This window comes from Dermacentor silvarum, chromosome 2, assembly GCF_013339745.2.
Source record: "Dermacentor silvarum isolate Dsil-2018 chromosome 2, BIME_Dsil_1.4, whole genome shotgun sequence".
NCBI lineage: Eukaryota > Metazoa > Arthropoda > Arachnida > Ixodida > Ixodidae > Dermacentor > Dermacentor silvarum.
The window spans coordinates 148,900,090-148,924,955 of NC_051155.1; the positions used below are offsets into that span (position 1 = coordinate 148,900,090).

Sequence of the window (24,866 nt, forward strand, 5' to 3'; positions counted from 1 at the left end):
ACTTGACACATTCGCTTACTAACTGAAATAACAAGTGTGGTGTCAGCGCGCACAAGCAAATATGAATTGACTCGATGACCGCAGACAACCACTGTCAAAACGGGGGCGTGGGGAAGCGCGGCCCCCGCAGCGAGCGACAACGTCTATCGCTTCAACGGAAACTGAGTGGCATACGCACAGCGCATACAAAGGTCAGAGCCGTGTGGAGACCGCTTTCAAGAAACGGTGCGCGCGACAACACCGACAGCCGGCACAGGCGCAAAGTACAAGAACGCATTTGTTGGCAGAGTAGAAGCCGCTCCCCCCCCCTCCCTCCCTCCCGCGCTGCCTTCCCGCTTTGCTCCTTTCACGTGGGAGATTGCGTCGCCAGTTGCTCTTGCGCCCGGTTGCAAGATACGCATTTGGTGCCGCAGCACAGCGTCGCCCCCCCTCCGCCTCCCTCCCATACCCCCACGGCCTTTCGCGCGACGCGTTTCCTCTCCACTGTGCGTTCGCTCTCCGTGAAGGTGCGCGTACCCCGCGCGCTTTCACTCGCACACAATGCGCGCGGCGACGATTTTATCGCCCTTGAACTTTATGCGGAACCTCACGGCGACGGCGACGGCTGAAATCCGCTTTAAGTGTCCATATAATTGCTATCGCAATAAAAGGTTTGCAAACCGTTATGGTACGAGTACACATCTTGTTTTCTCTGCGCCCAACAAGCTTTCGAAGCTGTGCCCTCGAGTTTGCTAGGCATGACAAGCCCTTTCTTATGCCGCAGTAGGCATGAGAAGCCATTTTTAAAATGCTCTAGAGTTGTTGTCTATGCAATCTCCTCGCCTTGCGGGCAGTCGTATATCGGCCAAACCGAACGTTGCGTGAATGACCGCTTAAGGGAACATGTTCAAAAAAAAAAAAGGAGGATAAGGGCGCACATATGGTGGCTCATGTTACCGCACCTGCGTGGGATGCTCGATTTTCGGAGACAACTATTCTAAGGTAACTCTTCCTGTAGACATACGCTGGAGGCCTTCTTTATCAAGAAAGAACAGAGATCGGCGTGCAAGGGCTCATTCGCACTAGGCCGACACGACGCTAATTTTGGTCTGCCGACTGTTTGCGGCAGCGTTTTCTGTACTGTAAACTGCTGTCGCCAACAGTCGCCAAAACAAAAATTGGAGGACGCTTAAGCTTCGGCTTTAAGAGTAGAACGCGACAGCGTTATCGGGACCCGTTCGCATCGCATCGTTCACACCCAGAAAGTAAGCTTCATTCACTGCAACACAGAAAGTGCGAAAGCCAGCCGTAGCTTACGCCGATCCGAAGCTTACACCGATCCCCTTAAAGTCTGCTTCACTTTTAAATAGAAATGCATTGCTGGGAAGACGTTCCTCCAGGGCAATATAAGTCGTCTTATATTAATATGTGAAGGCCCTAGAACCTTTTGTTATTATTTTAATAGTTGTTTGCTATTGCCCCGACGCGCGCAGGTGTCCGAAAAGCATTTCTTACCTGCCGTAGAGAGCCTACATACAAGCGCTGTAAAACAGCACTTGCATGTAGGCTCCCTAACCTGCCGAGGATGCCAGCGCCATCTGGATAAGATTTCCGCAAATAGGCTACCCGAGTCACGGCCGGGCTCGACTGGCGCGCGCGCTCGCTTCTTACGGCCTTCTCACCCGTCGGAGAAACAATGGGAGAGTTTCTCAGCACGTTTTGCCACCCGTCGGCGGTAGAGGCGCTGCGACCCTCACCCTTCCTAGGGTGCCTCGATGCCCAGCGCCGCCGTCCAGGGTGGAGACAACCCCGCTGGCGCCGCCACATTGAGTCACACGACCTCAGACTCAGCTACGCTTGCGTTCATAAATAGTGTTACTCGCGGCGCCCTTCCAAGTGCTTTGCCTTGATGAGGATTTTTTTTATCGGTATCGCATCTGCACATCTTTATAACCAATAGCCGTTAACTCGTCGAAGGTCCAAGACGTAAATGTATGGCGCCGGGAACATGCCCCAAGTTGCCTAATTCAATTTACATTTAATATGCCGTGTGTATGTTTGAAATACGCACTATTTTTTTTTTGCGCTTCGATGCTTGGTATATAAGGTTTGCGACCCCCTGTGTGTGGAAGTTTTTCTTTTTCGCTGTTGTATTTTGGTTTACACGTCAAGCCTTCTTTACCGGCCACGGCGGTTAGTTTCCCTTGCGTTGCGCGTGCTCTTTGCGTTCGTTGCAATTATTTGACGATATCTACGCGCAATTTTGCTTTCTTTTGCCCACAAGACTGTGTGCTGACAGGATTAAGCTGGTGTAAAAATAACTGCGATGCGAAAATAAGGTTTAGTTAGTGCTGTAGAGAAACATGTAACGTAACTTGGCTGTGTCAATCTTGCGTAGTACACACAAGAAACCAAACGATGCACAAAATACATTTAGTTATAATGTCTAGTACAATCAATCATGAAATAGATATGTACATGAAAAATATATGTTCTGTGTGGCGCCTGAAGGTTATGTTGAAAGACGAGATAAAAAAAAATTCGCAAGGGAGGCTCGACACACAATTCGGGATAGTGAGAGTTTTTTTTAATTTATTCATTACATGGAGGGGGGGGGGGGCTTCAAGTGCGTACGTCAACCTTATTACACACAATAGAAATCGAAAACAAGAATGCAAACAAGAAAACGCAACCGCGGGTAATATTAATCAAGATATCCAGCCAGAATACATCAGCTACCATCGAATACGTCGCATCAGCCAAACACATCGATGGCGAGTACAGAACATTTTATAAATAACCATTAGAACACTGATAACTACATTGAAAAAATAAACAACACTGCATACATATCGCGTACAAAAACCGTAAATGAAACTAAGACAGTCAAATACAGATTAGCCATATTTTTCACTTCAAAAATATAGTCCATGATGATGTAGGGCTGTTGAATTTAACAGACGGCGCCCATCCTGTCCATTTCCCTCGTACTGGTCCTCTTCAAAGTGTTTCTAAGTAAAAGTAAAACAACAAAAGTGATTATTGATATGAAAAGTTGCCTTGTAAATACAGAGAACCCATTACAGTGCTTAAAAATAAATTTTCGCAGAAGTAATGCTGTATTACCTCGCTTCACACGTTTCGAAGAAATGCACAGGCTACAACAGACACCATGCCAGAAAGCGCAGAAACATTTTGGTCCCATGATGCCCCTTAACTCTACTACACCTGAGCATACCGTGCACAGGCATTTAAAGGCCGTCACAGTACCCACTACGATCGGGAATGAGCACGAATGACCATCGGCTTACGAGCACCACGCTACAAATATATTCGTCTAAAAAATCAGCTATAGAACGTAACAACCTGAGATCCGCAAGATATCTGCCGAGAATAGAGAAAATCACAATGCTTCGCTTGACACGTACACAACAGCCGCTCTCCCCAGAAGAAGCACTGCGTTCTTTAGTCCCCAATAACGAGTAACGAAAAAAGAAACTGAGGAAAAAAAAAAAGGAAACAAGAGACACACGATGTGTGCTTCCCGTGAATGAGTAAAATAGGTGGTTTACATGACGATTTGTAGCTAATGTAAGGCTATTTCGCGGCGAAGCATTTTCGTCAGTTCTTAAAATAAGGGTACTACTCGCATAGACTGCGCCGATCAAAACGACAAAAGCCTATGGGACGCGCGCTCGCAAACCATAGGCTACTCAGCATCGGTGCAGTGCTTAGTTCGTGAGCGAACGTAGGTACGTAAGCGAGGATTAGACATTACTTTCTTATTTAAATGAAAAACACGGTGCGACAGTCTAAACTTTCTTGACACTTACCTCGCAAATGTAGGAGCTATCCGTTGCCTTCCAGTGATACCGCTTTACTTGGGCTTCCCAGCTCTTCCTTCGCTCTGGGTCCCGGGGGAAGCGTAAACAACGAAGCCCTTTACGCGTCGATCCGGTGCACTTGGGAACACAACAGCCCGTCATGTCGACTCGATGCACTTGACAAGCTTATAATTCATGCGGCTGAACACTGTCCAGCAACTAGAAGCGTCAGCGAAGCATCCGCGCGCACTGTGTCTCGAACTAAGCACCCGCACCAAGCACTCGCAACCGCTCGCTGTGACTCAAGATGGCGTCGCAGCGAGAAAACGGCGGCGCGGGTGCGGTCAAAGGATGGCACCACCCTGAACGGCGGCGCTGGCATTGAGGCACCCTAGACCCTTCCTCCCCTGCTCCGCGTGCATGCGCTTGCCTTCGCGCTCGCAAGATCGTTTTCCCTCGCATTTTATTCGGTGCTCTGTCAGTGTTGTTCAGTATGAAGTAATTTTTGGGCTCCTGAAGACGGTCGTACAGCCTTTAGTACGCGCGGCCACATCCAAGACTTGGCGCCGTTCATTGCACATCGGTATATAGCTGCTGTGTGATGGTGTATTGTTGTATTCCGCATTGCAAGTCACGTTCCGGGAAAACACCCGGTGTTTCTTTTCACCAGTTCCCAAGCAATGAATTTCTAGCCCGAGTTTCTAGCGCTTTTGGACAAGATAGCATCGACTAATAAAGGGGAATTATAAGATGGACATAACAAAGATCGTAGCCTTCTCCCCCGGATACGCTACTCGACAAATACATAATTTCACTATAACTCCTTTTTTCTCATGCAGCAACTCTTTTAAGTATTCTTTTTTTTCCGCGAACAATAGTGGACTGGAACCAGCTAAAAAATGACGTCGTCTCGATATCTTCGCTGACATTAACTTTTTTTTATCATGTTTACAGTGACATTATTTTGTTTGGGCCATGTTTGCAGTGACAGTGTTTTAATTCTTCAGTGTAACGTTGCGTGTGCCCAACCTGTACGCTTTGTATTTATTCGAATATCAGTTTTCTTTATTAACCTGTGCATTTCCTGTACATACCAATGTATTCGTTATGCTTGTACCAGCATGCTAATATCTCCGCATGGTGATTGCAGTATTTATAAAATAAAAATAAATAAATAATAGAGTTTTTTTTTTCGAGAAAGCCTCCGAACACCTGCCACGCAGGAATGCACTAGAAGTACTCGAAAGAGCAGTCCAGCCCTATTTACAACGCGCTCCCACCTTGAGCTGCCCTGAAGGTGTTGACGACAGTCATGCGATACGATCCGCAAATCTACTTGCCGAGAAGTTTCTGAGAATACTCCTTGTAAATCAGTCCAACCAACTGACTGACGAAAACGACAAGCCTTCGGCCTATGTACACAAGCCGCCAAGGAAACACTTTAGATTGTAATTGGGAATAAGACACATTTGTGAGCTACTGTGTCCGCAAGAGTTTTCGTCTGAAAGTATGGCAACCATTGTAAGTGCATACGAGCAATAAATATTTATTTTCATTCCTCAAAATGCATTTGATGGCGGAGAGCTGTTCTCCCGGCGCATGCATCCCCAGTGAATTTAAAGAAGCTCGATTTATTAATACAGTTACACTACATCCATTTATAAGAAGCCTAGATGAACCATTTACGCGTCCTCTACAATTAGGCGACTTGTTCTTGGTTGGACGGTCAGGTAAGAAGCGCGCCCGACCCAATCTTCCAGCGTTGCGCGCGCTGCACAGATCGGTTGGGAGCAGCTGAGCAGGGTTAAAGCAGGGTTAGGGAGCCTACATGCAAGCACCGTTTTAACGGCACTTGCATGTAGGCTCCCTAAGCAGGGTAGGGTCGCAGCGCCCCCCTCCAAGCAGCGGCGATATGCATGAACTAGCCTCGATGCGAAGGCCGTAAGAAGCGAACGCCAGTCGAGCCCGGCCGTGCCCGAGTGATCCAGTGTTTTTATGGCAGAAATGCTGGCAAAAAGGTTTGTGTTTTGAGTTTCCTCCTAACAGAATTATGTTTTCTTGTACATTCAAATAACAGTTAGACGAAACCATGTCTGTAGGTTGTGCTTAGGTTGTACTTTATCATTTGTCTGACGGATTTCACTGTGAAAAATTTAATTTTTGTTCACCAAAAGCCTGCAACACAACGAAGGGCCTGTGCGGTGGGGGTGGTTCGGAATAGTTTTCTACGGTACTGACACTTCGCGCCACGAGGTGGGCCTGCACGGGGTGGTTGCGGATTGTTTTTTTCCGCCACGAACGACGCCGGATTTTCTGCGACACGGGGCCTTAACGCTATCGCGTTAAAATGGATGCCATGTCGTCCTTGTATGAGTGAGCCGTCACTCGGATTACTTGATTCTGAGTTCGACTACTTGCGCAACCGCCTTTGATGTAGACATGTGCCCGTTGACATTGTTCTGTATGCGCATGCGTGACTAGAGAATATAAATGTAGAATCCTTCCCCGCCATTTAACGGTTGAGTAATGCTTGTTTATGTCTCCGTTTCTTGTGTATGTGTCTTCTATTAGGCTAATTTGCTTCTTTAGCTATGCAAAACGAACTAGCCCAACAAATAATACTTTTACGTCAACTTGGATCACTGGGCCCGTGGCACTGGGTATGCGCCGCTTTTCAGTTAAGCTCTTTGAAGCCAACTTGCGCTGCTATTCGACGACCGAAAAGTCGCAGTTTCCCCCGAAAGGCGAAGTATCGATTGCGATAGCAAATCAGCAGAGAGCCATATGAATGAATGATAGCACTTTTTTTTGGTCGTATCAACCTATAAACGCTCGCTTGATAACTAAATTAACAAGCATGGTGTCAGCGCGCACCGCAGTTTAACACACCACACTCGATGACCGCGCACACTCGCTTTCAAAACGCTGACACGGGCAAAGGCGGCAGCAGCACCGAGTGAAGTGACCTTTGTGTTGTCTATCACTTCAACAGAAACTGAACGCCGAGAACACACAGCACGCACAAAGGTACGATCCGCCGACGCACCTAGACTCTGGCCCCAACGCAGGTCGCATTCAAGAGACGGCCGCGCGACTGGGCGCAGCCGCCACATACGCAGTTGCAGCCGGAGTAAAATCCCACCTGCACCCCTTCCTTCCCTATATATCTCCGAGGCCTGGTAGCGTTAGGTGCCTCGCGTGTGAAGCAAGACGGTGCGCTTCCTGCCCGCTTTCCTCTCCTTCGCGCGGGTGAGATTAAGCCGCGATCGCATGCTTTCACTCGCACATATAGCATACGGCGTGCGGCGATTTTATCGCCCTTGGACTTTATACGGAACCTCACGGCGACGGCGAGGGTGACGGCAGAAATTCACCTGGAGTGTCCATATAATGGATATCGCAATAATATTTGCTATCGCAATATTACTGATATTGCCCTGTAATATTTCTCCGGTGCCGCGCAGAACAAACCTACGTCATGCATGATTATTCAGACACTCTTGTATGAACAAAGATTCAGATACGCACCGCGCTCAGTCTTCGCGGTGGCGCCAATAGATGGAGCAGTGTGTCCATAAGGAAGTGGGTGACAAGAGTCCGGCTACAGTACACGCCTCATATACATGACTCGTATCGACGGTGGCAATACGGTGTATCACTACGTTACTTCAAAGCCAGTCGCATTAACATCGATTTTCTTTTTTTTTTCTTAAGTGGCTTGGCTGCTAGATATGAAAACATAAGAGATGTGCATGCAAGCCAACCATCTTTACCCGTGAGCTCACGCAGAATACTCCGAGTCTCACCTCGATATCGCCGAGCATGTGCATCACTTCGTGGATGTATGCGTGCGCCAGTGGGCTCCTGCGGGCATTATGGGCGTCCTTTCGACGAGCGTCGTCACCGCAGACGTAGGCGTAAAGATCTACGCAGGGGTTGAGAGACTTGTTGAGCGTGGCCAGGATGTACCTGGCATGCTGCACGCACTCCTCTGTGTCGCAGATCTCGAGTCGAACTTGAGCGCGCACGTACACGCTGCGGACAACGATGAGGGACAGAACGATCAGCGCCAGGAAGAAGACAACGAGACCGGAGAACGCCGCCAGGCGGGACCCTTGCTGTTGCTTGAGCTGTTCGTCCGACCACGCCTGCTGTAAGAGCATGAAGTGTTAGAACATATCTTAGGCAATTAGGTTTACATAGGCAACCGAATATAGGCAAGCGAATATTATCGCGCAAGGAGCATGGTTTACTCGCACTTTCCTAATTCATTTATGTTACTTTCCGAAGATTTTAACCTTACTTAAATATGTTGGTCCATTCTATCTGTTTCAGCTACTCACGAGGAGGCACACGTATTCCTTACACTGATGCCTTGCTTTGTACTTAACACAACTAATCACTCATCCAGCTTGATGTTCTGCCACTTTTGCGGACATCCTTCATTTAGTCTTCACTAAAGTCCCTGATGTCAATGCTAACATGACCCATTTGGATGGCCCATCCAATCACGGTAGTATCACTGGTGAAGTCGTTGCCCCCTTTAACAAACGGGAGACTATACAGAGTTAATAAGGTGCTACACCAAGGGCAACTATCATGCTGCAAACTCTGAGCTAGGTATTTTTGCTGAATGCTTTCGAGACTTCTTTTCCTCACGCACGATTGAATTATTCTAAAACAAGCTATCTCATCCAATCAACAAATTTGTTCCGGCGTTAGCCATAAAACACCATAATAAGGCGCGGTGGGGTGGTTTACGAAAAAACTTCGGTATCTTGACCCTAAAAAGAAACGCTTTTACAGAAAGTCTGATAAAAAAACGTCTTTCAGAATCCTGGTTCAAGTATGAAAAGTCTGATAAGGAATACAAATCATTCCTAAGCTCTACATGCCGTAAATATTTAACTATGATTTGTCGTCCACACTCCAAATAAACTCCCAAAAGTTCTGGCGGGTAATAAACCCGTCCACCCATTCTGATGTCATACTAAAAAATAACAGCAGCGAAATACTCCCTGAGTCGGACTGCGCAGATCATCTGTATGCTGCTGCTTTCATATTCGTCACGAGCGAGGGCACTACGTCATGTCCTGCTATTTGCTTTTTCCTTCAAACTTCTACGGCGGAGGTAATTGTTATTCAGGATGGCATCTGTAATTTTCTTTGTTGAATAAACTAAAGTTTGTACTGCTTGTGATTTAAAGACAGGATATTAATATATTTATCACCCAGCTTTGCCCCTGTACTATCCGCTTCTTTTCACAATAATTATCTTCTAATGCCGTTCTTCATGACTGATGTGTTGCCGAAGTAAAACCCATTTTTAAATCGGTTGATAGTTGGTAACCTCCTAACTAAAGCCAATATTTTTGACTAGTACCATTTGCAAGCTCATGAAGCATATAATACACTCAGAAATAATGAATCACCTCGAATATCACGGAGTAGTCTATGAGTATCATCACGGTTTTCGCAAATGTATTCAGGCGAAACACTGCTCACTGGTTTCACTCATCGTTACCTCCATAGGCAACGGCTTACAGGTTGATACAATTTTATGATTTTTTAGAGCTTTCGAGTAGTGTCCCACACCACATACGCGTACTTATATTAAATTTAAGAAAGGCACCACGATGTAGCTGCATGGATAAATGACTTCTTTTCTTCTCGAACGTTATTTACAATCGGTAATAACAGTGATTCTTATGTACCCATGTAACTTTCGGTGTTCCTCAAGGCAGTGTGATGGATACCTTGTTATTTGTCATTTATAGAAGCGACTTACCATCTCGTGTTTCTTCCTCCATTTATTATTCGCTTTTTATTGCGAGTTTTACAATAACATTTCTTATGACACTGACCCCCTAGCTTTACAAAATGATCTTGACGTATTCAATCATTGGTGCACCTCCTGTGTAATGCCTTTAAATTCTTCTAAAACCAAAACGATGTCTTTCACTAACCACATTTCTCAGATAAAAGGTACTTGGACAGGAAACAACCAACCAGTCGAACTTACTGGCACATATAAGTGCCTTGGACTGCAATTGCAGCTCGACTTTTGATGGCAGAAGTACACTGGTTCTGCCTTCTGCTAATAACAGTAAAAAGGAATCGACGGCCGGCAACAAATCGGACGCTGCGACCCGCGGCAAGAAAAACGCCTCTCTCTTCTCGATCTTTCTCTGGCTTGTAACCCCTTCAGTTCGTTGGGTCACGTCATTTTTAGCCAATCATCGAGTCTGTAAAGTGTCGTCACTTTCCTCCAATAGTCAGGCCCGTGCAGGTGTCGTCATTTTCATCCAATCGACGGGCCCGAGGAAGTGGCTTCATGTTCGGCCAATGGGGACACTCCAAGGGCTCTATTCTACGATGGCTGCCTTCGTGCGACGTTTCCTCCTCGTCTGGTAGGCGCTCAGCCGGAGGGGACGGGTGGTTCTCGAACGACATTCCAGAGTAGCAAGGCAGGTTTTCCTGGAACAGGGGTCAACAATCTCGAACCGTGCCAGCTTCCAGAAGTATTTCGGGAAGCGTCACGCAGGGGGACACAAACGGCGGGATCGCCAACACTTTTGACGGGTCCGGTAGCCTGGTCGACGCGTAAGCGTTCATCAAGATCGGAATGTGGCGGTGAGTGGTTGCGGTCGAAGAACTTGACGGATGCTATTTACTGGTCCGTATCTACGTATCTAACATTTCATAATGGTTCACAATGTTCATAATGATTCGATACCAATGGATAAGGCGCTAAAGAGCGATAACGGCTAATAATGATCGGAACGTCATCCGCGCACCTGGCGCCGCCACCTGCAGTGCTTTGCTTGCGTTATCAATGCACCTTGCTCCACCATCTGCATCATTTTGTGTCACCACAGCGCTGTCGTTTATACTGGTTGGATCAAGTTTCATCACAATCATAATGACACCGGGCTGCGTGGAGATGAGCAAGTGGCACAATGCTTACACATACGTCGACAACTCGCACAGGAGTTTTTGCGTGATTTTTTCCCCACTCAATTCTGCTTACATTTCTCTCGCCTACTGCCTTGAGATACGTGGTCTTCTCCCACGATGTAATGTGTTGTGCTATTTCACTCGGGAGCAACTATAACAAACCAACTCAATGTAGCGCTTAACCTTTGAGTATTCTAGAAGTATAATTTGTCAAGCAAAGTGATTGTTTATTTATAGCGTACCTTTCACTCAATAGCATTACTAAGCACGCTTTTCCTGTAGCGCAATAAATTCGCGATAAACGTTTCTTTTCATTACCAGTGAAGCCAGTACCCCAGAAAATTGCAGGCTAAATAGAAAGAAGGCATACTGCTCGATAACGTCCCTGCACTTTCGACGATGTTGTGGTTTTGTCACTAGAAACAAGTTTGATTATTTGCCAGTCTGCGCTCAGTGACTCGTCGTGATGCTATTGCGGTCCCGTGCCCTGATTCCGGCCTTAGGTACTCACGCTGGGTTGCACTGAGCTCGAGGCGGATCTGAGTGGAGAATGGGGTGGGGGCACCGTGGGCACCACCATGCCCAAAGAAACACTCTTGTCTATGGAAGCTCGCCTTCTCATGGGCTCGCGGGGATCAGGCCGCAGCTCGTCCACGTTGTCATTAATGACATCCGGTGCGTCCCTTAGGGCATCATGTACATCTTCCTGCGGCGTACAAAAACATGGTGTTGAATCACACTCTTTTGACATTCAAGTACCTTTCCCTGCGCCGTACAAGATGGCTGTTGAATGAAATCTTTCTAAAAAATTTCCTGCAAAGTATAACATGCTGTTGAATGACATTCTTCGTTGTGTGCAAAACCCAGAAAAGAAAGTATCAAGGGCCGAATTCCTAAAGCTTTTCATTCTTATGTCCTCCTTGCCATTGGTCGGTAGCCTTGACGAAAGATATGTCCCGCGTCAGGATTGGCTGGCATTTCATCTTAGAAACTGATCTAGCGTACGAGGCTTATAGTGTATACGTTCCCAAGGCACGTGTCGCACAAGTCTTTACGCAACAGCTGTTGGCAAGAGCAGGCCTCAGTCAATCGCGATGTCAGACGTATTAGCGAGAACGGCGTTGGCCGTTCTCGCTGGCCAGTGGCAACCAAAAAGCTCTTACGACCGAAAAGCACATTGTGCAAAGCGCCCTAAACAACTGCTACAGTGGCAAAAAAAGGAAAATACATTAGTTTTCAGGTAAGCAGAATGGACGCCGACGTAGATTTTGCCCGCCAAAGCAACATTAATTCGGAAGACGTTGAGGGTGAGACGGAAATGAGAACCGAATGGTTGTTTTCATTTTTGTTTTTGGACGAAAGACTACAGAGCCTAAATACAGGAAAAGAGACTAGACACACAAGTTTCGAGTGTTATGACATGCTCAATATACGTCTGTATATTAAAGCCAACATTCACCTCCATGTTGTTTATTGATAGGATGACTGTAATCATTAACTTCTTTATCTTGCAACGAGATCTATTGAGTATATAGGCAATTGCGCATTTTTGGCGCAGTGCTAATAACTGCAGATATCTCGGTACCACTTCTTTCAAAATCTCGCATGCCGTCTTACACGTAGCCAGAGCGAGTACATTATCATGCATCATGCAGATACCACCGCGTTTGCCTACTCTACAAGCATAGAAGCAGTTGTCCATAAAGGCCGGTAATGGCACCGTTAGTGACCTTTCAAGAATACAGCAGTAAATGTCTACTGAATTAGGTAAGCGTAATTACTCCCGTGTCCAGTAACAGTGTTTTTACCTTGTCTGATGGTTCACCGCCTTCTCATGGCTAAACCACGTTCCTGTTTTTGTCTCGTTTTGCGAACATCACCTCCATAGTACGGGCGTCGTCGTTCCTCCGCACAAATGTAAGCGCTAACTGAGTCTGTGGAAGTACTTACTGCCATTGTACACCTTCTCGGCTTCTTGCGCACGTTGCAGTGCGCTGTCTCGGAGACATGACATGGTGGTTTTTTTTTATTGCTATGGTTCGCCATTATTTATCCCGTTGTAGATGTCCCCATAGTGCTCTTTTGCGTTCAACTGTGCCCATCCATGGCGATCCATGTTCGTGAGCACCGAGACCGCTGCTGTTCCAGTTATAACACCAAGCTACCTCCTCTTCGTTCTTTCCCGAATCTTACAAAAGCTTTCGATGGGATGGACGTTAGGTGGCGCATCACGCGTTTCAAGAAGTAGGTACTTCATTCATTGTTTACCTGACATCCACTATAGTACGCTCTGCGATCACGCATAGCTAAAACTATTGTAAGGTGTCCTAGAAGCTCTTCCAGATTTGCAGCATATATACCACGAGCGCAGTTTTTTGCAAACTCTGACGACCAATGCAACGCTTTGTAACAGAAAATACCATGCAGAATCTTGACTTCTACGCAACGTGGTGGCGTGTCACTCATGGAACAAAAAAGGTGTTGCAGTTTCACCTGAAAGGCGAAGCATCAATTGCGATAGCAAATTTGTAGAGAGCTATACGGACTAATGATATTAGCTTTATCAGCTGTATAAACTTGGACATGCAGCAGCACCGGAAACACGCAGAACTGTTGTTGACGCCGTCAGCGTTTTGCCCGCGTTCGCTCAAAATGCGTGCGGCGTTGGTGACTGTTGCCGGAGCCTCTGATATAAATAGGCACTTGGTGCCGCAACTCAACGTCGCCTTCCTTCCCTCCCCCTCCCCCCCCCCCTCCCCCACGGCCGCTCGCGCGTCGGAAGAAGGCGCGTTTGCTCCACATATATGGTGATTGTAAAGGAGAAAAGAGACGCCTACTTCTGCAGCCCTTAAGCCAGCACGGCGCAGAACGCGCGTTTGTTCTCCGCCGTGCGTCCACTCCCCGTGAAAGCGCGCGCCCGTCGCGTCCTTTCACTCGCGCATACAGCGTTCGGCGCGCGGCGACGATTTCATCTCCATTGACGTCATACGGAACCTCACGGCGACGGCGACGGCGACGCCGACGGCAGAAATCTGCTTTTGAGTGTCCATATAATTGCTATCGCAATAAAAGGGACACGACGGAGGCGACGTCTTAAGCCTGACCTGTCACGGTCACCCATCTTTCTTAGCTGAGCTTAGTGGGGTGTTTCACTAGTTGCTTTTTTTTAATCACTGGATAACATCAACGGCTGCAGAAATAATTTGGCATTTGCCTGGCTGCTCTAGTTGCTGTTGAGCAACTGAACCCTATAACCACTAGGCCATCAGTCATGTGCGTCCGTATATATATATATATATATATATATATATATATATATATATATATATATATATTCATTCGAACAGCGCATGATCTGCAGGAACTCGCGGAAAAGACGCGCAGTGTTGCGCGTGTGTGCTTCGTTGTCGTCTTGGTAAGGGGCCCTATGGCGTAAAATTATTCCATTTTGCTTGTATTGTAATCTTTTGGCGTCAAATTATGTAACCACCGAGGCAAGCATCGGGCGATTACCCGCAGCCCCGTTGTTTGAACAGTCAGATCAAACGCCCTATTCGTTTATAGGAGGTCGCTTTTCGTTGCCATCAAAGCGAATAGCATTGCCTACCTTGACAGTTTTTTTTGTATAATTTTCTGGCAGGACGCGAGGAGCACTAGTAAGTGGAAAGGCTTTCGATGGGGCGGATCTAGCCTAGTGAATGTAATAGATAACCGGTTGAGGAGAGTGGTGCTGGTGTCTCCGATTGGCCCGCTTCTCCTTGTTTAGCTTGCGGTGGCTGTCGGAAATTGCGGCGGCGTGCAACGGCGCTTAAGAATGCCTCTAAAACAGATTCTCAGCGAAGAATTGACAAAGCGATGTCGCATACGTGAAGAAAGGGCTCGACACCGTCATACTGAGACGTGGACCGAAAAATGTTATAGAAACAGATTGGGACAGCTTCGCGCAATAGTTCCCCCAATGAGCGCTGATCGGTCACGAATTCCAACCAGCTCGCCCTGCTATGTATATTCTCGAAATATACGTATACTCCCAGCTTGAATTGAAACAGACTCACGCCATGGTCACAGGCGAGCGAACCACTCCGGAGGGGAGAGCTCAGAGCCGGTATGGTAGGGAGTACTTCTCCGAGAGACACGCGTCGGTCTAAGGAGGCACGCCGCCTCATCGGTTCTCGAGGGTCGGTTAGCTGCTCCATGGCGCTGTCCTCGACACCGTGACATGCCTCCATGATAGCGGCCAAGATGCCACCATCCGGCGCCTGCCAGAATGAGGTATCGGAATTTGAACATAAACCACGTGGTGCATCGAAAAAGTCATTTATTTCTACAAATTTGTTGTCTCGCTTCGAATAAATTTCTCTTCTCGCTTTTGATTACGGGCCGCCCTTGCCCGTGAAAGCCAGGGACCACGATGCTTATGAAGTGTCACTGCAAAAGAGAAGAGGATCAAACGCTAGTCAAACGCTCTGCGACATGTTTCTTGCCAGGAAAGTTACGAGGCGACGATCCTGGTAGAAAAACGCATCGGGAACGAGGCGTTAGAGACAGCAAATGTTTGTGAGATGGACAAAACTCACTGAATAATTATCTCTACTCCTAGTTCAAAGCAATGAGCAAAACTAAATATAAACAGACCTGTATGCATCTAAGGTTACCTCCCTCACCAGTACTCAGCTACATGCAAGCTGTTTTAGCTATGAAGCTTGTATTCGAAAAAAGTAGCATATTGCTTCAATAACAGGACAGATAAACGGGCTATGCGGCAAAGTAAAGCGTAAACTGGTAACAACCGTCAGTTTAAAGTGACACACCGGAAAGAGCCTCCTAGGGTCCTCATAACCATGCACTGGCTTTCGAGAAATGGTGATATGGTTACCTAAAACAACGCAACTGTACAGCAGCGTAGCGCACTTGTCTTGAGTGCGATAGCTGTGCACTGCAAAGCCTGCTTTTAATTGAGACATCCTTTGCAGGCACGTGCGACTTTACCACAGTGACAACGCTTCTAGTCGTGTGCGAGAATGGTTGAACACATGCCATAGGACCGCCGAGCGATGACCGTTTTTGTTATAAAATGCACTAGCTTCGCTATGCTTAGAGAATACGCCGTCCTCCTCCTTTGGCAGTGTGCTAACGCAACGGCTAAGCAAACGATGACGTGCGGAAACCTATATTTCCGGCTGCATGGCGGGGACGGGCTGGGATCGCTCTCGGTAACATTTTTGCAAGGTCCACGAAAACGTGGCCGGGTCGGGCTGGGTCGGGTCCGTGGTTCTCAACCCGCAATCAAGAACCGTCAGCTATATTCGCACACTCAATTGTCATGACTCCACGGCGAGTTTTCACCCCGCCAGGAATGAGATCCTCATTAATGATATCAAGCTTGCTTCTCACGGCAGATTTCTGCAATATCAGGCAGACTTCTACAAAGACTTCATCGCCTTGCCTTCTTGTTTACGGGCCCTAGGTTTTTTGTAAGAATGTTTAACAAAGAGCGCAAGAGCAGTGCCTGTTCAGCTCGACAGAACTTCAGCATACTCACGCCTAGAAAATGTGGCGGTGGCTCCGTGTGTAACACCTCGCCCATGGACACTCGCCGGTCGATGACGGCCCTGTCAGGCAAGGGTTCGCGGGGGTCTACGGCCGGCTCATCATCATCATCAACGACGTCCTTGCCGGCTTCCTTCATGTCCTTCTCAAGAGTTGCGGCCTCCTTCTGCGTAACAGGCAAGAAGAAGCGCCTCAGCAGTCATGAATGTTCAAAACTTCTCTTGAACTTATCGGGGTGTTACGTATTCTCTAAAATTGATACGGTTTTGTGGACGTCACCGATTCCTGCGAAGAATACATGTGTCTTATGCAACACCAAACACGGTTTGCATCTATGTCGCGAGAACGTTTCGAAAGTCCAACTCTACTACGCTGACCTCGCGCATGCGCAAAGGTTCGCGGCAGAGAAAGAAACAGTAGCAATTGCACGTTCAAATGTTTTTCCACACATTCGTACGTCGTGCCTTCTGGCAGGAATGCCTCGAAACAAGCAGCGCCAAGGAAAGATAGTGCACAACTGAAATGCGATTGCATTTGCACGCGAACGGTAAATATGAATGCACAAGATTCCGAAGTGTTAACGAAGACGTGACGAATATTTTGAGGATAGACAACTTGTTACTGACGACTACCAGAGACATGCACCAGTACAGATATTTTGGCAGCCAGATGTAACAGTGTAACGTGCATTATGGTCCTGATGCCTACACCAAATGGACAGATAGACAATTTTGGCCCTGCTACGGCCTCTGACTGCAAATTATAAAAGATGGTACAATATTAAGGTAGTAGGAAAATATTCAGCCAGAACGCACTTCGAACACCACTAAATATAGTATTACATAAAAATAACTAAGCTCTTACTGTTGCTCTTACAAATTAGGAAAAAGTATTGCCCTTGCATGTGCATGTAGTTGTTTAATTTGTACCATAATATGCAGATCCTATTAGCGGGCATTTCATGCATTGTTCCGTCCATGAATCACCTGCAGCCCGCTACACGACCGACTACAATTCAGAGAAGTTCTGCAGTTGTTCTCCATAGTACTCGCTCAGGGAATCTGCACATAAGTGCTATAAGAAGGGAATTCTTTGTCGAGGAACAGTTACGTAATCTACAAAGCAATGCAGACGGCAACATGTCTGTATAACTCTCTGATTTACGGTTATAATCACGCAGGGCGACGGACAACTGATTGTCGCATTCAACAATAGTCTGAATGTTGAGCAGTGGCGATTTGTTTCTCTTATCATTTGCAAAAGCACAGCACTCAAGAGTCAGTGACAGTCTAACGGTATCGTCGACTGGTCGCCTCCATCCTCCGAATCAGAGTCGAGCAGATCCAGCATTCCTCCACTCAGCACGCAAGTGGAAGATTTGACTCACTCTCGGAGGAGTAAATGGCGGAGGCGAAACCATGTGACTACCTAACATTCGACATCGCCTAGCTGAAGCTTCCGGCACTGCAGGAAAAAAGGGCTAACGCGCAGGTGAGACGAGCGTTCGCTGATACACCAGCATGGGGTGGTCCGTCGCCAACAGAGGCGACGCTGTGTTTTGATGACGTGGCGGAACCGCTCTGACCGCTCGAAAAGAGAGCGATCGAAAAGAACCAGCCGAATTCAATGAGCGCGCTCTGTTTCGACTTGTCTAAGACGATGCTGCTAGAGAGAGCGATGTAGAGCACTCCGAAACGACCATGCAGTTGAAGATGCTATAAGAACGCCGCGGCAAGTACTACACTGCATGTTGAACTCGATGAGAATTTTCATAGAGGCGCCAGCTAACGTTCGCTCGTTTGCGTGACGTCAGGCTGGAGACCAAGCTTCTTTCAATGTCGGCGTCCAATGTTTCTGAGCACGGAAGCAGAGAGGGAAGGCGTATTGCAATATTGGGGGCTGAAATTTCGCGACCCTGTCACGAAGCATGTTTTTGTTGGGAGATGCGTTCGGCGATTTGCGGTGGGCTGGCAAAACCGTAGGAAGAGGTGGAGAAAAACATTTATTTGACGGAATAAGTGGTGTTGTTCTGGGCGGCCCACTTGGTTCATGGGACCCATTCAAGCGGAGGTGGCTGCCCTCAGTCCACGGTGCCACAGGCAGTTGCTGCTCTGCGCGCCCTGTCGACCAAATCGAGTTGATCGTGAAGGCTGTCGCTGGCCAGCAGCTCCTCCCACTGCTCCACACTCACTTGGTTTATAAGGGGCAGTCCGGGCATGGCCCGGCATGTCCAGGTGGTGTGTAAAAAGGGTTGGCTTCTCAGAGCACCATGGGCAACGCGCGGGGTTTGCCGTTGGATGAATTTTGTTGAGACTGTGTAAGTTGGGGTACGAGCCAGTCTGGATTAAGCGCCCGCTGACAGCCCCCTCCTCTCCTTTGTTAGTTTTTTATGGGGAGGGTTGTAGATCCGCCTGGGTCCCTTTTAGTAATTCAAAATGGCCGCATAGACGCACGATACCGGGGTAGGCTCTTCTGGGGCAGGATCATGGAGTGCTTGTAGCGCACCCTACATGTAAGCTGTTCTCGTAAAATCAGGCCGCGCTAAATTACGCACAGTTCCCAAGCTGTAGCCGCTTGCGACGTGTTAAAGATAGAGTGCTACTCAGCCAGTACCTTATGTATACTCACCTTGTCTGTCAGCCCGGTTCCTCCGGCTGCCAGTTCCTTGGACTGCGGAGATGGATGTTGCACCGGCTTTGCGGTTGACGTCACTGCAATGGATTTGTGATGAGCAGGATGACCCTTCGAGATGTCATGGGCAGCCGTCGGTTGCTTCTTCGCCAGCTCCGACGCAGAATCTGTCGAGCTCTTGAGAATCTTAGTAGACGAGTTGCCAGCTGTACTGGACTGCTCGGGGTCCGTGCTGCTCTTCTTCGTTCCGTGGTCCATCCGTATACGCTGGCAACTTAATAGGTAGATAATCTGTGGGTGGAGTTCCTGTCGTAGGGTGTAAAGCATTGCTTCACTAAAATCTTTCACTCGGGCTTCGCTTTGAGAAGACGTATCGCAATGTGCTCGGGCTAAAGTGCACGAAAAAAGATTCACATGCAAGGACGCTTTTCAGGTGGGAGTGCAGCCAGTACAACGTAACGTGTTACATTTACGTGTGTCTATCGCGTTTATGTTTTCCCACCGTATTACACATTACTTTTGCGTTAAAGCTTCACCAGCCACGTATACAACGATTCAGCCCGGTTTGAGATTAAGGGTACTGTAGAATGTCTTTTTGCCCCTTCTACGAGTTAGCTTCGAATCTCCTTGTATTTTCATTAGACTTCCCAAAGCAATTTGCAGTCTCAAATTATATACATGTGATTGGTTGTTTTATTTGCCGCCTCACTACCCTACATAATTAGAGTATGTATATTATTTAAAATATTTTCTGTAAACTAGGATTAAAGGGTTAACAGAATCCAACAACAAAAACAGCGAAACAGTAGTCTCTTTGAAACCACCCCAAATTTCGTCTATAATATACACTTTTTGAATGTCAAGCTCTTCTATCGTGCAAAAGAAATGTTTCTAAACAATCTTGCTCCAAAACTGTCCCATAAAGATAACAGGAACTAAAAGAAAATGCATTCCACACGGAGCTCAAGGCCAAGCAATAAAAATGTCTGCAGTGCCCATAATTGTGACTGAACTATCGCGAATCCACACTGTACGGTAGAAATTAGCAAATGACTCTGGAAATACATAAAATTTTATAAAGCTACTTGAATACTGGCAGATCTTAAGGAATACAGAATCGGGGATTAGAGGAGACAAGCTTTACTTCAACCCACTGCGACTATGGTAGAAAGGGCTTGGTTGACAGCTCTGCTTGCCACGTTAGAAGAGCTCGTCTGACTCATGGTCGTCGCCAGTTGTGTTGGTCCGAAAGAAAGACGGCTCTGTTCGATTTTGCATCGATTATCGAGCCGTTAATAAGATGACACGCAAAAACGTATATCCGATGCTACGAATTGACGATGCCCTTGACACCCTTCAGGGCGCTCAATATTTCTAAAGCCTCGACCTCCGGTCAGGGTATTGGCATATACCTATGCACGAAGCAAACAAGGACAATACAGCCTTTGCAACACCGGACGGGCGTTGCGAGTTTAACGTAATGCTAATTGGTTTATGCAACGCACCTACAACATTTGAACGGATGATAGACACTCTCTTGCGTGGCCTCAAGTGGAAAACTTGTTTGTGTTATCTCGATGACATTGTTATTTTTTATTCTACTCTACGTCAGCACCTTGAGCGTTTGGACGTAGTTTTGACATGACGTTCCAACGCTGAACTTCAGCTCAACACAAAAAAGTGCCACTTCGCCAGTAAGTACATCAAAGTGTTGGGTCACCTTGTCAGTAAAGATGGCGTCCGACCAGACCCCGATAAGGTTGCTGCGGTGCTTCGCTTCCCTCGCCCAGAAAATCAAAAGCAATTACGAAGTTTCCTTGGCCTGGCGTCTTACTTCCGCCACTTCATCAACCATTTTCCTGCCATTGCGTCACCACTGCACAAGCTGCTCACCTCGGGCACTGCCTTCGCTTGGTCAGATGACTGTGAGTTTGCTTTCCAAGCCCTAAAACGTGCATTAACATCAGACGCAGTCCGCCGTCACTTCGATGAGAACGCTCCTACTTTTCTGCACATCAACGCTAGCGGCCATGGAGTCGATGCGGTCCTTCTACAGAGTGATAGCACATCTCGAGAGAGCGTTGTTGCATATGCCAGTCGCGCACTCACGCCAGCGGACCAGAACTATGCGATAACCGAGCAGGAATGTCTCGCAGTAGTTTGGGCCGTACAAAAGTTTCTACCATACCTTTATGGACGACACTTCACTGTAATTACCGACCACCACGCCTTATGCTGGTTATCATCACTGAAACACTTGTCTGGACGCCTTGGCCGCTGGATGCTCCGTTTGCAAGAGTGCACTTTTGACGTTGTGTATAGGTCTGGCAAAAAACATTAAGATGCCGACGCTCTCTCTCGCTGCCCCCTGCCACTTTCATCTTCGAGAGACGCCGTTTATCTTCGCCCCGTGATGATAACGCTGCATCGTCGCTTGTGTTATCAACACTAGCTGCTACTAACCCGGCATCTTCCAATCATTGCACTCAGTTCGCATGTCAACGCGACGATCCATACTGCAGCCGGATTATTCAACGCCTCTGTGGAGCTTCTCCTCAACCTAATGCCAGATTACGTCGCCAACTACGGCAGTTTTAACTCGAGAACACTGTGATGCACCGTTATGTTTGAACTGTGAGCATCATATTTAAGCTTCATCTTCTCATCCGTACATACTTATCATCACGACTGGAGACCATCGTTGTGGGGCTTGGCTCGGGACAATAAAGAAGAGATTTGCGACCTAACCGTTGTCTCACACATGAAGCTTATTGCGTAAGCTTGTATTCCGTCATATTTGGGCGGTGATCAATATTTTCCGGAAAACCAATTGATTTTCGTTTTCACCGCTCACTGGTTGAGCATATGCAATGTTTGTGAAAAGAATGCATAATAACCATAGCCCATAAGTGCTTACTTGTACAATTCGGCGTCGCGCCGCATGCCTGGATCACAATTGGCGATCGAAATCTAAGGGTAATCATGCTGCGAGTTCCTCTACCTCTCCAGAACTTTCTTACAGCACGGATGCAACGGAAAGTATTCAGACGCTCCTAATCCAGACAGTGCTGTGATGTGCTCATAGACTTCGTTTTTTTCCCGTTGTTCCTTTCTTTTTTTTGCGAGTGGTTTGTATTACAAGCGATATATATCTTTTTCAGATAGTTTACCGCAATCGACACTGTACAAACGTGTTCTCCGGTCACATGTTACCACATTACTAGCACCCCCTGTTGGAGCGCTCCTCTCGTTGTGTGCAGGCAAACCTAGGCAGCGCCTGGACCACACGTAGGCGGAAGGTTCGAAGAGAAGCGACGTTGCTCATACCTAGCCCCGGGCACCAACAGCAATAAGCGCTGGAGAAATAATAAAGTTTATTCTTGTCCTCATGCGTAGCTGTGTGCCCGCCTGTGGGGCCTTGTACTAGTTTATGGTGTCTCCAGGATAAAACCGTCCTTTTTCTACATCTCCTGAGATTAGTGTCTAGCGGGATGACGAAGACAACACACGGTATGACATAAATAACCGGTATGTCTGGCTAGCGACGTAAAGCAGAGCGCAAGCTACTTTTCCGGTGGCACCAACTCGCACAACGCTTCTCGCGTGGTCCGCGGGAACTGTGCTACGCATTCCAACAAATTTGACTGCTCGTTAACACGCTGAATCTGTTGTCCAAGCAGGATAGCAAAATATCTGTACCTACGCAGCGGACTTGCGCGTCTATTTAAAGCGAAAACATCGTGCTTACCAGACGTCACGTTGTTCTTCTTGGCGAGCCGCTTCTGAACAGTAGCTGCGTTAGTTTGAGTGCAATCGTCCTCTACCTACAGCCCAGAATGAAAAAGGGGCTCCGACAGCACGAGATCATGAGCTGCTTCTTCCTTCTTAAATCTATGAGGCACGTGAACATGGATAACGTGCCACCATCTATGGGCAAGCACGTGCCATTTAACCGCGTAAGAAAATTAAGGTGCGCGTTTTTAGCAGAACATATTGACGCAAGAGAAAACCGTCTTTAAATAACGCGCGTAGGTTCGTGCGCCCTCCAAGAGGACAACGGCGTATTAGTGAAAACAACAAAGACGAAGACGTAATGGCACGTGCATTCGCCGCACGCACGGGGATATATGTGACCGTTGTCAAAAAAGAAGAGGAAGTGGAGCGCCGCTCGAGGAAAAGAAGGCTTCTTGATCTCCTGCTTGGAACGCTGCAGTTATTCAATTTATTTACTTGCTGGGCACAAGTTAGCCCCAATAAATAGTTACCTTAGAAGTCCTTGAGTCATTCGTTACAATTCTGGTGGAGGTGCTGGGTATGATTTCCAGCCCCATTCGAGTTGAAGAAAGCAGCCCGGAGCCACGCCAACTCGGACCCAACGAGCTCACGCCTGTCCACCAGCGCACGAGCCGTCGCGACCCGAGTTTTCCCTTTTGCCGGAGCCAACTAGAATAGCAGCAGCAGCCAATACCGAAATGACATCCCAGACCGCCTCAACCCGCGTCGTCGTTGATCAGCCGATGACGCCTAAGCCTTTCCACTGCGACACTTTTGAAGACGCCGAGGACTGGTTAGAAGGCTTTGAGCGTGTGGCAGACTATAATGGATGGAATGAAGACCGGAAGTGCCGCAACGTTTATTTCGCGTTACAAGACTCTGCACGAACGTGGTTTGAAAACCATGAAGCTGCCCTCCGGTCGTGGGATGACTTCCGACGGGAGCTGCTGGCTACGTATTCGAGCACAGACCGCAGAGAAAGAGCTGAAGCCGCTTTGCAAGCAAGAATCCAACAAAACAACGAAAGCGTGGCAATGTATGTCGAAGATATGTCCCGCTTATTCCGCCGGGCCGATCCGAGCATGAGCGAGGACAAGAAGCTTCGGCATCTGATGCGCGGTGGGAAGCAGGAGCTTTTTGCCGGGTTGGTTCGAAGCCCTCCACGCACCGTTGCCGAATTCCGCGCCGAGGCGACAACTATGGAAAGGACACTCCAACAGCGAGCGAGGCTCTACAACCGCGATATGAATATCGCCTCTGTGGACGCCATATCAGCGGTGTTCGGGAACGGCGTTGATGTCTTACGAGAACTCGTAAGGTATGTGGTTCGATAAGAGCTCCAAAGGCAACAGCTGAACAATGGCCCTACAGCCGTCTCTTCATTGGCAGAAGGGGTCCGTGAAGAAGTGAGACAAGCAGTCCGCGAACAGCACCCAGAAGCACAGCCACAAGCGTCACCAATGGTACGGCCGACAGTATCGTACGCCGAGGTACTCAGAGGAACGCCTGGACGTACTTTCGTCACGGCACCTACCCATGCACCCGAACCTCAGTTCGCGCCACCTCCGCCTGAGACGAGATTGCGGAAGGCTGACATATGGCGCACTCCGGATAGAGTCCCACTGATAGTGCTACCACTGCGGCGAAGCTGGTCATCTCTACCGGATGTGCGAGTACCGCAGAGCGGGACTTCGGGGTTTTTCCGTAAACGCTCCTTGCCCAAGAAACGGTGAACGCCCTTTTGAAATCCGGGAGTATTTGTCAACGCGCCAAATTCCTCATGCTTCACAGCAACACCAACCTCGGTCAACCGTACCACTGCGGTATCGAGTCCGCGTCCATCCTCCAGCTCCCCGAGGCGAAGTTCCTAAAGCCCGCGTCGGGAAAACTAATACCGGCGACCTGTGGAGGTAAGGCCGCTGTCGACGCAAGAACAGAGCCTCCAGCGCTGACCCCGAAATGTAACGACAGACGCGAGAGCAGTTGCGGAAACAGTGACGTTACGTCCGATTTGTGTGTGGTTGTAGACGGCTACGAAATTACTGCTTTAATAGACACAGGCGCAGACCATTCAGTTATGAGTAATGAACTTGCCAGAAGACTGAAGAAAGTGCTGACTCCTTGGAGAGGACCGCAAATTCGAACAGCTGG

At 47.9% G+C, this 24,866-nt stretch overlaps 1 protein-coding gene across 3 annotated transcripts in view; it reads right to left on the minus strand.

The window, feature by feature from the left end:
- Positions 1–22,785, minus strand: part of LOC125943186 (uncharacterized) — a 55,456-nt gene extending 32,671 nt beyond the window's left edge. The window contains exons 1-4 of one of the 3 annotated variants that reach the window (XM_049661728.1): positions 22,690–22,785; positions 18,939–19,232; positions 16,303–16,476; positions 15,132–15,188 (exon numbers count right to left, since the gene is read on the minus strand). In XM_049661728.1, the coding sequence (XP_049517685.1) occupies positions 15,186–15,188; positions 16,303–16,476; positions 18,939–19,199 (438 nt within the window). In that variant the 5' untranslated portion in view covers positions 19,200–19,232; positions 22,690–22,785 and the 3' untranslated portion in view covers positions 15,132–15,185. Of the gene's footprint in view, positions 1–15,131; positions 15,189–16,302; positions 16,477–18,938; positions 19,233–22,689 lie in introns of those variants that run through there. The other 2 variants (XM_049661727.1, XM_049661726.1) reach the window with 2 other exon arrangements.
- Positions 22,786–24,866: the final 2,081 nt, after the last annotated feature.